At 45.9% G+C, this 13,525-nt stretch overlaps 1 protein-coding gene across 1 annotated transcript in view; it reads left to right on the top strand.

Moving 5' to 3' along the window:
- SETD1B (SET domain containing 1B, histone lysine methyltransferase) overlaps positions 1-13,525 on the top strand; it is a 43,185-nt gene that overhangs the window by 2,518 nt on the left and 27,142 nt on the right. The window contains exons 5-6 of the mRNA XM_054288624.1: positions 2,611-2,723; positions 5,318-6,496. Of these exons, the coding sequence (XP_054144599.1) occupies positions 2,611-2,723; positions 5,318-6,496 (1,292 nt within the window). The remainder of the gene's footprint in view (positions 1-2,610; positions 2,724-5,317; positions 6,497-13,525) is intronic.

Raw genomic sequence — 13,525 nt, 5'->3', positions numbered from 1 at the left:
GCACTGCCGGGGTGTGCGAGTGTATACAAGTGTGAGACTGGCTCTTAAAGCGACAGCAGCTCCCTGTGCTGGAGGAGCCAGCTGCCAGCCCCACTCCCGAGCCCTCAAAGCCCCATAAAGTGCCTGCAAGTGTAAAGGCATTGCATTTGATCTGTTCTCTCTCCTCCAAGCATGCTAGTGAAAGGGCTTTCTAAAATCTGCCTGAATTTTAGAAAATGTCTAAGACTGAGGAGGTGTGGATCACTTGCTGATTGTATTTCTGCATTGTAAAGATGGCATTTCTAGTTTAAAACTGGCTTGCTGCACTCTTTCTTGGGAAAAAAGACATTGCTAACACCATTTTCTTAAAATGCTGATATTTTTGTTCTATATTTAAAGGTTTCAACAGTTCAGTGCGCAGCCAACACAGCAGTTGGTGTGCCACATGTGAGAGAGTAGAACAGGATGTTTATTGACATTACTGACCACTGTTAGAAGAAAAATCACAGTAGCAGTTTAATATTTTCTATTGGGAGCTAGGCTTGACCTTACATGTGTATACTTTGAAATTCTAGTATCAATAATTTTTACAGGCAGGCTCCTTCACTTGCTTTGAAATTTGAAGGTAAAAATCACATTTAAGGACAAATTAACTATTTGCAGATTTAATAACATAAGCTAAAGCTGCTTTGTAAGGGATGGATGTCTTAATGCCAATCATTTTAAACAAGCTGATTGTACTGCCTTCCTCCTTGTTCTCCTCCGTTTATAAACTGTGCAGCAAGCCTTGAGCAGGCAGCTGTTCCAGAAAGTTTGTAGCACATCAGGGAAATGAGGGGGGGTTTCTGCTTCTGTTTCCTGGGAGAAAATGCTGAAGTCAGTTTCAAATTGCATTGCTGTTTTGTTTGCCAGCTTTATGCTCCTAATGTATTTTTTTCACACAGTTGCTTCTCTTTCGTTCTAAAGGAGTAGGACTGTCAATGTGCTATAATCTGTCAGAATCAAGTAAAAACGGTGTTCCTAAAAATAGCATCAGCAGGTTAGGACATACTTAAAATATATATGTATCATTTTCACCGTTTCCTTCTAGTGTTCTGCTTTGTAAGACGGTAAAAGGTTGGTTACAAACTTTGTTTTCACAGTGTAGCAAAATAAATATTAGGAGGGAAAGTATCAATTTTATCTGTCTGGTGTGAGCACAGGCCTGGGAATCTGAAACTAATAAATCCAGGCTCCTCATCTGAGACAGGATTGTTTAAAGACACTTTTCTGCTCAGTTTATCCATCTACAGACTGGACACAACTAGTAATTACCTGTCTTAGAGCAATAGCTAGGAATCATTTCACACTCATAAACCTCTTTGAAATTGTAACTTTTCCTGCCTTATGTTTGGGATCCAGGAAGAACTATGTAACAATGACTTGATATTTTTTTAAGGACAAGTGAAAATAAGCCTAACACTTCCATATCTGTGGCATTGTAGTGTCATGTGTGGGTGCTGTGTGTTAATATTTCAAGCTTATCTTCAGACTCTTGCAGTGAGAGATCTATTTTGTCATGACTTTGGTTGAACTTAAACAGTTTACGTAGCTGAGGCTCAGGACTTTGTGAAATGAGATTTGATGCCCAAATAACTTTATCTGTGGCTTTTCTGCAAGATAAATAAGTCTTTTTCAGGACAGAATTGTGCTAAGAGTTGCTTTGTTTTTGAATTGAACAAGGTGATTCACAGGGAATTTGGGTTTTGATCCTACAGGACTTTCTCATAAAAGTAGTCCTGGTTTTGGGAGGTATTTCCTGAATTAATTTTCTGGGCTCAGGTGCCCAGTCTGTCCATTTTTCTGTGTATTCTTTATCTCTCAGAGCAAAATTCAGACAGTTGCAGGGTCTGGCTCTGTTGCCTTTGAAGCTGATGACAGATTTCTTACAGACTGCAAAATAAGTAGGATTAAGTTTTTGTAGTAATGAAAAATTCAATATTAAGAAACTGGGTCTTTGTAGACTTTAGGAATGAAAAGGCTGAGGCTCAATTATGCTATATGGGACAGTTTGCTCCTCTGGCTTTATTCTTAGAAGGATGCCTCTGAGTTCTCCTTAAACCAGGGGAAAAAAAGGATTAATTGGTGTCTGTTTGGAAAGAAAACATTAACAGTTTTGTCCTCAGCATTGCCATGCATTGTGTTTGCATTAGTGACAGGCAGCTCTCATGAGCAAGGTGTGTAGGGAGAGGAGAGTTTTCTGAAGTGGTTCTGGGTGTTGGCAGAGGCTTCTCCCTTGGGTGAGAGTTTCACTTCTCAAATCTGCAAGCTTTGCTTGGCACTTTGGAGAGGAGGGAAGCGGCTGCGCTCCAGAGAGCATGGTAAAGAGCAGAACTGCCAAGGAGGCTGAGAAGAGGAAAAAGGATTTAGAAACCTCCTTGTCTTGGCTGGAGAAGGGAGTGTCTGACTTCACTTGCCCAGCAGATTATTTTAAAATGATCCCTGTGAGCTCTGAGGTGATAACTGCTCCTCTCTTGCATGGATGGAGTGGGCTGGGAGTGGGGGCAGGGTCATGTGAGTGTCAGGAATGTGTATTTTTACATGAATTGTGATCTTTCTGTTTAATCAACTCTTGCATTGTGCTCTGTGCAGGTGAAACCCGCATGAGATTCTATGAACTGCTGGTTAATGGTCTTTACACTCCTCAGACCCTCCCTGTAGGCACTGAACAGGACGTGTCCCCAACTGGGAATGAAGCTCTGCAGGTAGGTGTGCTTGGCTTTTCTTAAAGAAAAACTTCCTAGAAAATCTCAAACATTAACATTAGCATTTTAACATTTTTAATTTATCTGTATTTGTCTTGCTGTAGTTCCAATGGACGTTACTAATTCTCATTTAAATAGAACTTGCTCATAATTGCCATAGCAAATGTACCTCTGGATGTGGAGCACGTGGCTGGTGTGTGCCTGCTTTGCACAGAAAATGCTTTTTGTCTTCGTGCCCTATTAGCATTAGAAATTCCTGCAGTTAGGAGTGGATCAGATCTGTCCCTGAGATGAGCTTTTCCCTTGAAGTCAGGGGAATGATTTACAGTGGTACATTTGGCCTGGCGTCTGCGGTGTGCAATCCTCAGCACGCACGGACTTCAGCCTTGCTTAAAGGCTGAGGGGTGCAAGGTGGCTCAGCTTCAATAGTGGCATCAGTTTGCCAGAATCTTAATTAGTTGCTGGAATCAGCTTTTAATAAAAGCAGTGGACAGAATTCCTGCGGGCTTCCAGGGGTCCCTCGATATTTAGGGCACAATTCTCTCAGTGGCTTTGCATGATTACCTGCTTCCCTGTAACCCCACTGGGATGAGAGGGCCAGGGGGAAGGGAAGCCTGTTTGTGTGAAGTTACCAGCCTCTTTGGCTTGTCTGAATGTACTTTGGCTCCTCATTGGGACTTAAGAACTGATTTTAAGACATCAAATTTGAAAGAGATTTGGAAAAGACTTTTTTTTCCTTTTCTCTACTCATACAACTTCTTAAAATGCCATGATTTCATTAATTCTGTGATCAAGTGTTCTCAGGACAGGTAATAGCTGTACATTGAACATGAAAATCCTGTTGATCCGAAAAAAAGAAATGTCTCCTCCCACCAAAGCACCCCAATAGCAGCAAGGCAAAACCCCAGTGTCCTTTTAACAAAATCATAAAAGAGGTTGGTTCTTCCTTACCTCCCAGCAAGGTGCTTTTAAAGGCAGGAGGGAGACAGGTAATGATTTTGCTGGGAGCCCTGCTATGAGTAGACCCTGACTGCTCATTCTTGCTACTTCCACATCTCAAATTAAAATGGGCAGATTTGTTCTTACTCTTTTTTTCAGGGTTAACAGCAAAACACTTAATTGATGGTATCACCCAAAGCAGTCCCTGCTGTAATTATCCTTAAGATTCTTTCTCTAGATATTATGTTCATGTGTTATATTATTTTCCTGAATTGATTTTTTCCCCAATTACCACCATAATTATTGCTTTGTGAATAACTTTTAACTGTTTGCATCATGGTTTTGACACTAGGATGTGCCAACAAACTTGTTTGCTGCTGTAGTTCAGTAAATTACTCCTGACATTTGCTCCTCCTCTCATGCAGAGCAGCAAAGATCTGACAGTTCTGCAGTCCCTGCCTCTAGGCCATACACAAACCCCACTGAAAAACACTCCACAGCACATCTACACCAAAGGTGCAGCAGTGTGGATGTTTTTAAGAACCAGTCATGTGCTTCCTGCTCCTTTCTGTGGCTTTTAGGACAGTTGAGGAAGAAACTTTGTTGATGTCTCTGGTCATGGTGTCCAGGGGGTCAAACTGAGAGCAAGTCCACACTACTGAGTGGGTGAGATGTGTGAACACAGCAGGCAGGTGAGAGTTCAGCTTGAGTTTGATGGTGCTGGCATGTTCCAGGCAGGTCAATTTACACATCTCTGCCTACCTGTGCTTCAGAGGTCTCACCAGTTGACTATCCTGGTGTACTTTTAGGCAGCTGGAGCTCAGTCCATCCTCTCTTGCTACCAGGAAGATTCTTACTGAGCTCCTGCTTTGCATTATGGAAAATTGATTCTGGAGCTGAAGATAAGTGTGGCACTGTTATGACTCAGCAGAGTCTGAGCTGGAGCAGGGCTGCTCCTAGAAACCCCCTGAACGTGCCTGTGAAGTGAGTTACAGAGCAAGGACTTGGCTGCTCTGTAGGTTTGTAGGGTTTCAGTTTCAAACACCATAATCAGTAGCGCTCTGAGCATTTTACTTTGTGAGAAGCTTTAAAATGGTGTTTTTCTGGCAGTTGAGAACTTTTTGTATGTTACAGATGAGTGGTTGGGAGGATGGTGGGCCAGCTCTGCTGCACAGCTTTGACTGCAGGCTGGCAGTTCACTCATTTGTATGTTTTGATTTGTTCACCAAAAAAATCAAAAATTGACAATTTCACGTCTCAGACTTTCCTTATTTTCATCCCTGTTTGCAGCTTACACAAGCATTACATAGTTGCTAGAAGCTGGAACTCTTCCAGCTGAAAGTGGTGTGGAAGTCTCCTGTTCACCTGATGCTCTTGGGGGTAGCTTACAAGGAAAACTTGTATCTTCTTTCTCCTTCCTCCCCTTGCAGACAAGTTACTGTTGCCTGACTTTTTCTTTTAAATCAAAGAGGACTGTTAGCAATGGATAATAACCATTAGGTTTGTGTTTTCAGGGACGCTGTAACCTATTTATTTTTTTGCCTCTGAAATCAGCACAAACTCCTGGGTGCTCAACTCCTCTGAAAACCAAACAGATTGGACAGATATGGTTATAGAAGTGTGTGTTGAGGTGCTTTTCTGTGATGTTGTTGCAGCTGACGGACTCCCTGAAGCGCCTGAAGGACAGCTCCCTCTCCTCCGCGGGATCCTCCGTCACCCCGAACAGCAGCACCCCCTTTTCCCATGACACTGCCTATTCCAGCTGCCGGCAGGACACCCCAAACTCCTACAGCCAATTCACCCCCCAGTCCCAAGGAACGCCCCACACCCCGCGCCTGGGGACGCCCTTCTCCCAGGACTCCACCTACTCCAGCCGACAGACGACCCCTGTGTACCACTTTGGGCAGGACAGCGGCTACAAACCCCGGAGGCACGAGACCAAGTTCACGGACGCGTACAACCGGCGCCCCGGGCACCACTACATGCACAACTCGGCAGGGGTGTTCCGAGGCACAGAGCACCAGTTCAGTACCTTCAAATCCCATCAGCAGGAGCCTGTTCAGTTCTCTCACACTCCTCCCCTGAGCCACTCTAGTTCTTCGAGCTATAAATCTGCCTTCTCCCCTTATCAAGCACCAGCTGTTTTTCCCCAGTCCGAGGAGCAGCAGCCGTTTCCCCAGACTTCCAGGGAGACAGAGTACAGGAGACCTGCACCGCCTCCCACAGAGATGGTGGTGGAAAGCAGCGCTGCCCCCAGCATCGATTTTGTCCCAGTGAAGGAGAAACCGGAGGAGCCTCCGCCCTTGCCCGACTCGAACTCTGTTCCTGAACCAAGCACAGCGTCCTTCTCTCAGACTCCAGAGAGGAGTGAGACTCCTGGCACCCCCACCATGGAGACTGAGATGCAGCATAACAGTTTAGACTCAAGGATTGAGATGCTCTTAAAAGAGCAGAGAACAAAATTACCCTTTCTTAACGAGCATGACTCAGATAATGAGATCAGAATGGAAGGTAGCCCTATTTCCTCCTCTTCTTCCCAGCTCTCCCCCATCCCAACGTACGGTTCGAACTCTCAGCCCGGTTTCAGGGGTCAGACGCCTTCCTCACGGCCTTCCAGCACAGGCCTGGAGGACATCAGCCCCACACCCTTACCTGACTCTGATGATGATGAGCCCATCCCTGGCACAGCTTCTCTGAGTCAGAATTCCCGGGGGACATCGGAGGCCAGCATGACTCCCATTGATCAGCTGAGCAGGACGTCCAAAACTGAGACCTTGGAGGCTAAAGAAATGGTGCCTGGTGACCAGACTCCAACGTCAGAAAAAATGGATGAGGTAAGTGAGCTGGAACTGAGTTGTGAAGCTTTGCATGTGTCCCCAGAGCTGGACAGGGTGGGGAATTGCACTTGTCTTTGTGTCGTCAGAGCGTGGGGTTTCTGGTGGCTTTTCCTTTTACTCGAGCCAGCTGGAAATGAGTTAGATGTGACACAAAGTAATGGTCTTGATCAATTTGCAGTCTCCAGCTTTCCTTATTTATAATACCAGCCTGCTGCAATTTATAGCTTCAGGAGAGCTCAAGGACTGCACAAGCCACCAAAGTTTGGCCAGTGCTCAGGCTGTGTGAACATCCTGAGTGTTGACAGACACTTAAGCCACTAGAGGAGTTAATGGAGCACTTTCTGCCATTGCTGTGGTCGCTGAGCAGGGGTGTGTATGCAGGCACACACTTGCTTAGCAGGGCTTTCATGTTGCACTGAAGTATTGAGTGTATAGGGTGTTTGAAAGCTCTCCAGCTATTCCTGCCATCTGCTTCCAACGGGAGACAGTTGCTGGGTTTTAATACTCACTTTGCTCAGGAGAGAGGGAGTATATGAAAGGGGGAGGCAGTTGACTTGTGGGGGATGTGCTCCACTGAGTTTTCCAATAATAGAGCAGAGCTTGTTGCCTCTGCCGGGGCATTTGTGGCAGAAGGGGGAGACAGCTGAACTGGTGCCAGCAGACAGGAATTATGTTGCATGGTGTGTCTGTTTGGGAGGTCTGTTGCAACAAATGTGAGTATCACTGCAGTGGATGTGTTGGTCCTATTGTGCTGTGTCAAGGAACAGTCAAAATACAGATCTTTGCAAATGCCAGACCTTTCTCCTCAATGTTTATAATGGTCATGCAGGCAGATGAAAGTGCTGTCCCTGGTGTGCAAGAATGCTGCAGTCAAGAGGGCTGGTCTTGTGTAAATGTCCCGAGTATGGTAGATAAATTTAATTTACCCATGAAAGTTTATTGGGGTTAAGCTGGCAGAATGGGTTTCCCTCCAGTGGTTTGCAGTTGTGAGGTTTTCACCAGAGAAGCGGCTGCATTCGGGAGAGGAGGAGCTGCTCCAGCAGCCGTGGGCTTTGCAGGATGCTTCCCTGGAGCGAAAGCTCTGCAGCAGTAACACAGTGTCGGTCTGGGTGCTAAATACTGAAAACAGTGTGACTGTGCTCTGGATATTTTGTTTTTTCTGCATGCCGTTCCAAACCTGCTTGTCCTTGCAGTTGCCAGTTTAGCCTTTGAAACAGTTCAGCTGCTTGAGTTCTCATTCATCATCCAGGCTGGCCCAGGCTCCCCTCCTGGGAGGCGAGTCCCTGGCTGGTGGGGCTGATGATGTGTTAATTAGGAATGGAGTTTTGATTCCTTAAGCTCCGGTCTGGCAGGCTTAAGAGGGGCCACTGTTAGTTTGACTGCAAACCAGTGAGGAAGACATCCCTCATCTCCTTGCCTTTCTGGCTTTGTATCTGCTGTCCCTGCACTCGTGCAAGGGGGTTGCAGCCAATTCTGAGTGTGTTTAGGAAGATGGGTAGGTGCCAGCATGGTGTGTGGGGTCAGGCACTTCTGTAGCTGGCCCTGGGTTTGGGGGACTGGCTGGGATGGGGTGTTGTAGGTTGTGATATGGGGCAGCAGCGCGCTGATGTTGAAGCCCCGGTTAAATCTCGTTTCCCCTTAGTGAGATGCTGGTGTCAGAAGTTCACGTTGATGGGTCTGTGTTACAAAATTATGTAAGTGCCTCAATCCTCTGCAGAAGTCAGAAGGGTGGTAGCAGGGTCTCCATGCAGGTCATTGCTGCTTTATTTGTCTCCTTCCCCCCAAAAAAGTTGATGTTTGTTGTTGGAGCTGTTTATTCAGACTTCCTCTTGGTTACAAATCACACTGAGCTATTCTGACGTGTTTGAAAAGTTGCCTGAGCCTTTCATTGCTCCTTGTGATGCAGAAAAAACGATCTCCATGTGTTTTTGCTTCCTTTCCCCACCCTTCTCCCCACACAGTTTTTTGCTTTAGAAAAAGGCTCTTCTGGCTTCCCTCTCTTTTGCTGAAGGAGCAGAGCTGAACAGTGACTTAACATAGGCTGAAATTTGAGCTGCAGCTTTCCAACTGAGTTAGAGAGGGGCATTGAGTCTGTGTAAGGGCTGGAAAGCTGAACCTCCAGCTTCAGCCTATTGTGATACCACTGTTCTACCCCAGTCCTTCACAGAGTCCTCCAGTGAAACAGAGGGAAGGCAGACATAAATATTTCTTGTGACTGTGTGGCTTAGGGAGCAGAGCAGGGGTGATATCTTGGTGCAGGGAAGGCTCATTAACTATCATAAGGAAGCAATAAAAGGCAGAGAGTTTGAACTTATTTACTTAATATTTGCCCCTTCAAGGGTCAGAGCAGCCCCAGGCCAGCTCTCTTTGGGTGGGTGCTCTGGCTGGGAGAATCACAGGATTCATGAGGATGCCAGCAAAGTCACAAGGAAGTTTTTCCTGAGGTGATCAGTGCTTTTGAAGGACCTCCTCCTGTTTCCCATCAAAACAAGCACGATTTTTTGTCAATGATTGCTGATACAATAACATCTGCTCTGTAGGTGAAGTGCTGTCAAATCATCAGGCAGACTCAGACTCACTATAAGTAAAGGAGGTACAGCCAAGGCCAGCAGACTCACCATAAGTAAAGGAGGTACAGCCAAGGCCAGCAAATGCTCTGATTTATCATGCAAGACCCTGGAGTTTGATTTCAAGATCCAGTGTGATACTCCTAAGCCAGAGTTTGGCAGGGATTTTGGGTGTGGGAGAGGAAGGGCTCTGCATCTGTCTGCAACACCTAACCCAGCTAATCTCAGAGCAGTGATTAAAGTCTGCAGAGAAAGTCCAGCTAAGCTTAACCAAGGGGCCAGACTGAGGTGGAACAGTGGGATTTGGGCAGTATGAGGTAAGGGAAGGAGAAGGATCCTTTCCAAAAAGAACAACCTGCCAGGCAGGAAGGCAGGACAGAGTGGGCTTTTTCAGAAAACTAGAAGATGGCAAAGAAAAAAAGCTGAGCTGCATTGTTACATGAGGGAAATTTTTGAAGGAGCAATGTACAAACTTTCCTTCCTATGTGCTTGAGAAGGTAAAGAGGAAAGAATTGTAATAATTTCTTTTCACAGGGTTTTGCTGTTTCGGAAGTGCAAAGGTTAAGTACGTACAGTTTGACGTTTTGACATCCCATCTGAGCCAGGTCTTGTTTTGGCTTGGCTTGTGGCAGGAAGAGGCCCTGCCTTTGTGCTGGGGAGGGTGACAGGATTGCAGCCAGTCACTTTGTTGTGTATTGATGATGCCTTTCATGTTTCAGCTTATGAATGTATCAGTTTGTGTGCACAGCCAGAGTGTAATAGGAAGACTGTGTGGCTGACAGTGGTATTTTTCCAGATTTATAAGTACAAAAGCACTTTTTAATTGAGGGATCAGCAGAATCCTGTCCTCCTTGTAGTTTGGCTAAGCACTGAGTTACTGAGGTGGGAGGGACGCCTTAAAAATGCCAGAGATCATCATAAAAATAAAGATTCTGAAGCGTGAATGAGGTGAGAGCAGTTCTCCTGCTGTTTGCTGGGAATTTTAGCAAATGGGTTGGGGTATGGACTGGAAGTTACACAGTGCTCAACAGCCCTAGAGACCCTGAAAGCCACTGCTGTCAGCAGCTGTTGGGAGTGTTTTGAGTGCTGTGCTGGGTGCTGAGGTGCCTCTTGCAGGACAGCACCAGCATCCCTGGGACAAGCTGTGTGCATGCAGTGGGTCCTCTCACAGCTGCCCAGGGAGGATTTCCCAGCTGTGCTCACACACAGACAAGGTGAGTCAGGCTCAGCCCTGCAAGAGGCTCTGCTGAAGTCCCCGAGGTTACATCTGGGCTGAATTTGCCCTTTGTATTGAAGCATCTTTGGGTTCTTGTGTGGTCACAGCCAGAACTGGAAGAAATTTTTGTTGAAGTGTCATATTGTCCCTCTGGAGCCTTTGCAGGATGTGATGACATTCCCCTCAAGACACTGCCTCGTGTCTTGTGTGGCTCCATCCCCATCCACACTGGGCATTGTTTCAGTGCTGGTAAATGATTGCCCATTCCTGCAGAGCCAAATTCAGCCTTTAGTTGTTCACACTGTGGTGAGACAAAGCAGAGCCCAGGTGTTGGCCGGGCAGGGAGAGGAGCTGCTGAGGGTTTTGGTGCTAGCAGCACCTGCAGTGGTTGCCCCAGGGGCAGCTGATGCCCCTTGGAGCTGAGCTGGGCAGGAGCAAGTCCATCTGTGCCTGCAGGAGGATGTTCTGTCCCTGTCCCCTGCTCCCACCCATGGATTGTGTGGGCTGGAGGCAGCCCCTGGGATGAATTACATGGAGCGTCCTAAAGGTGAACTCAATCTCGCTCTGCTGAGGGATGCTTCTGGGCTGAAGAGCTCAGAAGTGATTTATTCAAGGTAAATGCACATTAAGGTTGAGAAGGTAGATCCTTAAGAGCCGGGAAATTTGATGCCTTCGTTTCCACAGTAACTGTGCAAGAGCCCTTGTGCCCATTGGTGGCTGTTAGTATATATAATATATATGGGTACACCTGGGATCCAGTTTACAGCTGGAGTGGGATTTATCATTTCTGGAGGGAGATGGGGAGAGTGGATGGGGGAAATGGTTGCTCTGAATGTAGCCTTTTAATTGAAGAAGGGAGAAAAACCTGAGAGCTGTGATTTATACCCAGTCTCATAAACACTTTTTCAAATTTTCCTGCCTCCTGAGCTCTTGCAAATGCGATCATGCCTGACAGAACCGGTTCCTAATGGAAACTCAAAAAATAGGTATCATGTTATGACCATGAATTTCCAGAAATGCAGCCAGCCAATGCCCGGGCAGCAGAGATTTGGATGACTGCTGTGGTTTCACATGTGAATTACACCAGCCATGCTAAACCTGTGAAATTAAAATGAGAGTGAAGTGCTTAAGCTGTGGGTTCAGTTCTGCCCTCGCTGACCCACACACAGGAGCAGCGAGAAGCCACAGAGACTTCAGGGGATCTTGTGGAGTCTGAGCTTGTTCAGAAGAGAAAGGCAGCACACAAATCCCTCAAAAGGTGTTTTAAATGTGACACTACAGTGGCCCACTGGCCCCTTTGGGAGCTCAGTGATCTGTTCAGACACTGAGTCCTGAGGAGGGAGCAGGCTGGGGCAGGACTGCAGCTCTGCATCCTCCTGGAGACGCTGAGGGCCAGCTCCTAAATAACCTGACCAAGGCAAGGATGTCCAGCAGTGGAAGTGCAGGTTGTTATTTTACCCTTTTTTCAGAATTGATGCTGGAAGACCACAGGCAGGGATTGCTTTCTTGTACACTGATTCATTTACCACATGACAACCTGCTGCTCCTGCAAAAATTTATATGAAGCAGAGGAGTCTGTTCAGTTTTGCTAAGTTGTATTTCACTTTTGACTTTTTGTATTTGGCTCTGATGTGATTCTTGGAGTGCTTGCAGAGTGGTTAGCAGAGCAGAGAGCTTGACCAGACAAATGTTCAATAGAGGAAGGAGCAAGAGGTAACAAGCCCAGTGTCAGTTTTTACCATCACTTTTTCAGAGCAGTGTTGCAGAGGATCCACCTGGCATTCCTGATGCTACACCCCTCATGCATGTATGCTTGTGGGGGGAAGGAAACCTGAATGGAAAAATATTTGACTGTTTGTGGTGTGGTTTATTTGGATACCAAACAGCTGCAGTAGAGTGAGAGAATGTGTCTCTGGTTGATAACAGAGCTGGAAATGGTGAAATGCTGTGGAGTGTAACTGAAAAATAGAAAGCAGGCTGTGGTTGGGAGGCTGAGTGGTTCTTTTGCTCTCACACCGGGCCAAGGCTTTGAGGCTTTTTCATTTTGCATACCTGATAGAATTGGCATTGCCAGTCCTTTTTATAAATCACTGTTGCTGACAATACTCTCATCACTGGCTCAGTTTGTTCTGTTTCTCCACCAGTGACTTTCTGTAAATTTTCAGTTCCTGGCAGACTGGCTGTGTATACTTGAACTGCTTGTAAATAGGTAGAGCATTGCTTATTTTGTGTTTGTGTAATCTGTAGATGCCTCTGCACTGCGAAGTTAGCTCCAAATTAGTGTTTAACCATAGCACACAACTTATGGTGGAATAATATCTTCAAATGTGGGCTCTGCAGACCATCCACAGCTAGAGAGCCACTGACCATCTTCCTTTTGCTGCTTGCAGAGCTCTTCCAATTCTTTACAGCCCTCAGGATTTAGCAGTGACGATATTGAATGTTCAGATGTCATAAATGCAGGCTGTGAAGCCTCACACTGAAGTGACACATTTTCCTCACAGTTTCTCCAACCCATTATCATTCCAGTTGCGTTTCGCATCTGATGCCTGTGAAAAGTGACCAAGGGAATGCAGACAAGTTACTGGATGGCGGCGTGTGTTGCAACATGCAGTGACACTGAGAAAACGTGCCAGTGTGTTAGGTAATCAGTAGAAATATTGAGAAAATAATTGCTGTTAACATATTGTGCTGGCAGCCGCCAGAACAGCACTAATTTCTGGGTCTGGTTGTGAAGATGCCGGAGCAGCCGCTGTGTTCTATATGTGTCTGTGTCTGACACAGAGCACTGAGCAGACACTGAGCTCTTATTCAAATTTCTGCTGGCTGGTGCCTTTCCTGGAGTCCTCTAAATAGATACAGTTCATCAGTAGAATGTTTTTTCCATACTGCATCAATTTTGAGGCCCATGACTTTGCCACCCCCCTTCTGTTAATTTTAATTTTCAGTTTGGGGTACTTGTTTGTACCTAGTGAAGATGGGGCAGAACTCAAAATGAAACATGTGAGATCGTTAACTCTGTGCATCACATACCTGCCCACGAGGGCTCCTTTGACCCAGACGTGTTATTGCTGTCTCAGGATTTATTATGAAAGTGCAGTGCTTGCTTTTGGAAATGCCCATTCATCATGACAAAAAGACTGCTCACATTTTGTGCTCCTAAAAACAAAATATTTAAAAAAACAAAGAAGAAAGAAAATTGTAGGGGGAAAAAAAAAGTTAAAAATGTTTTTTTATTTGCAC

This window comes from Melozone crissalis, unplaced genomic scaffold (assembly GCF_028551555.1).
Source record: "Melozone crissalis strain CALT ecotype California unplaced genomic scaffold, PUWL_Pcris_2 ptg000063l_1, whole genome shotgun sequence".
Taxonomy (NCBI): Eukaryota; Metazoa; Chordata; class Aves; order Passeriformes; family Passerellidae; genus Melozone; species Melozone crissalis.
The sequence above is the reverse complement of the archived record's forward strand: the minus strand, read 5'-3'. Positions and strand labels throughout refer to the sequence as shown.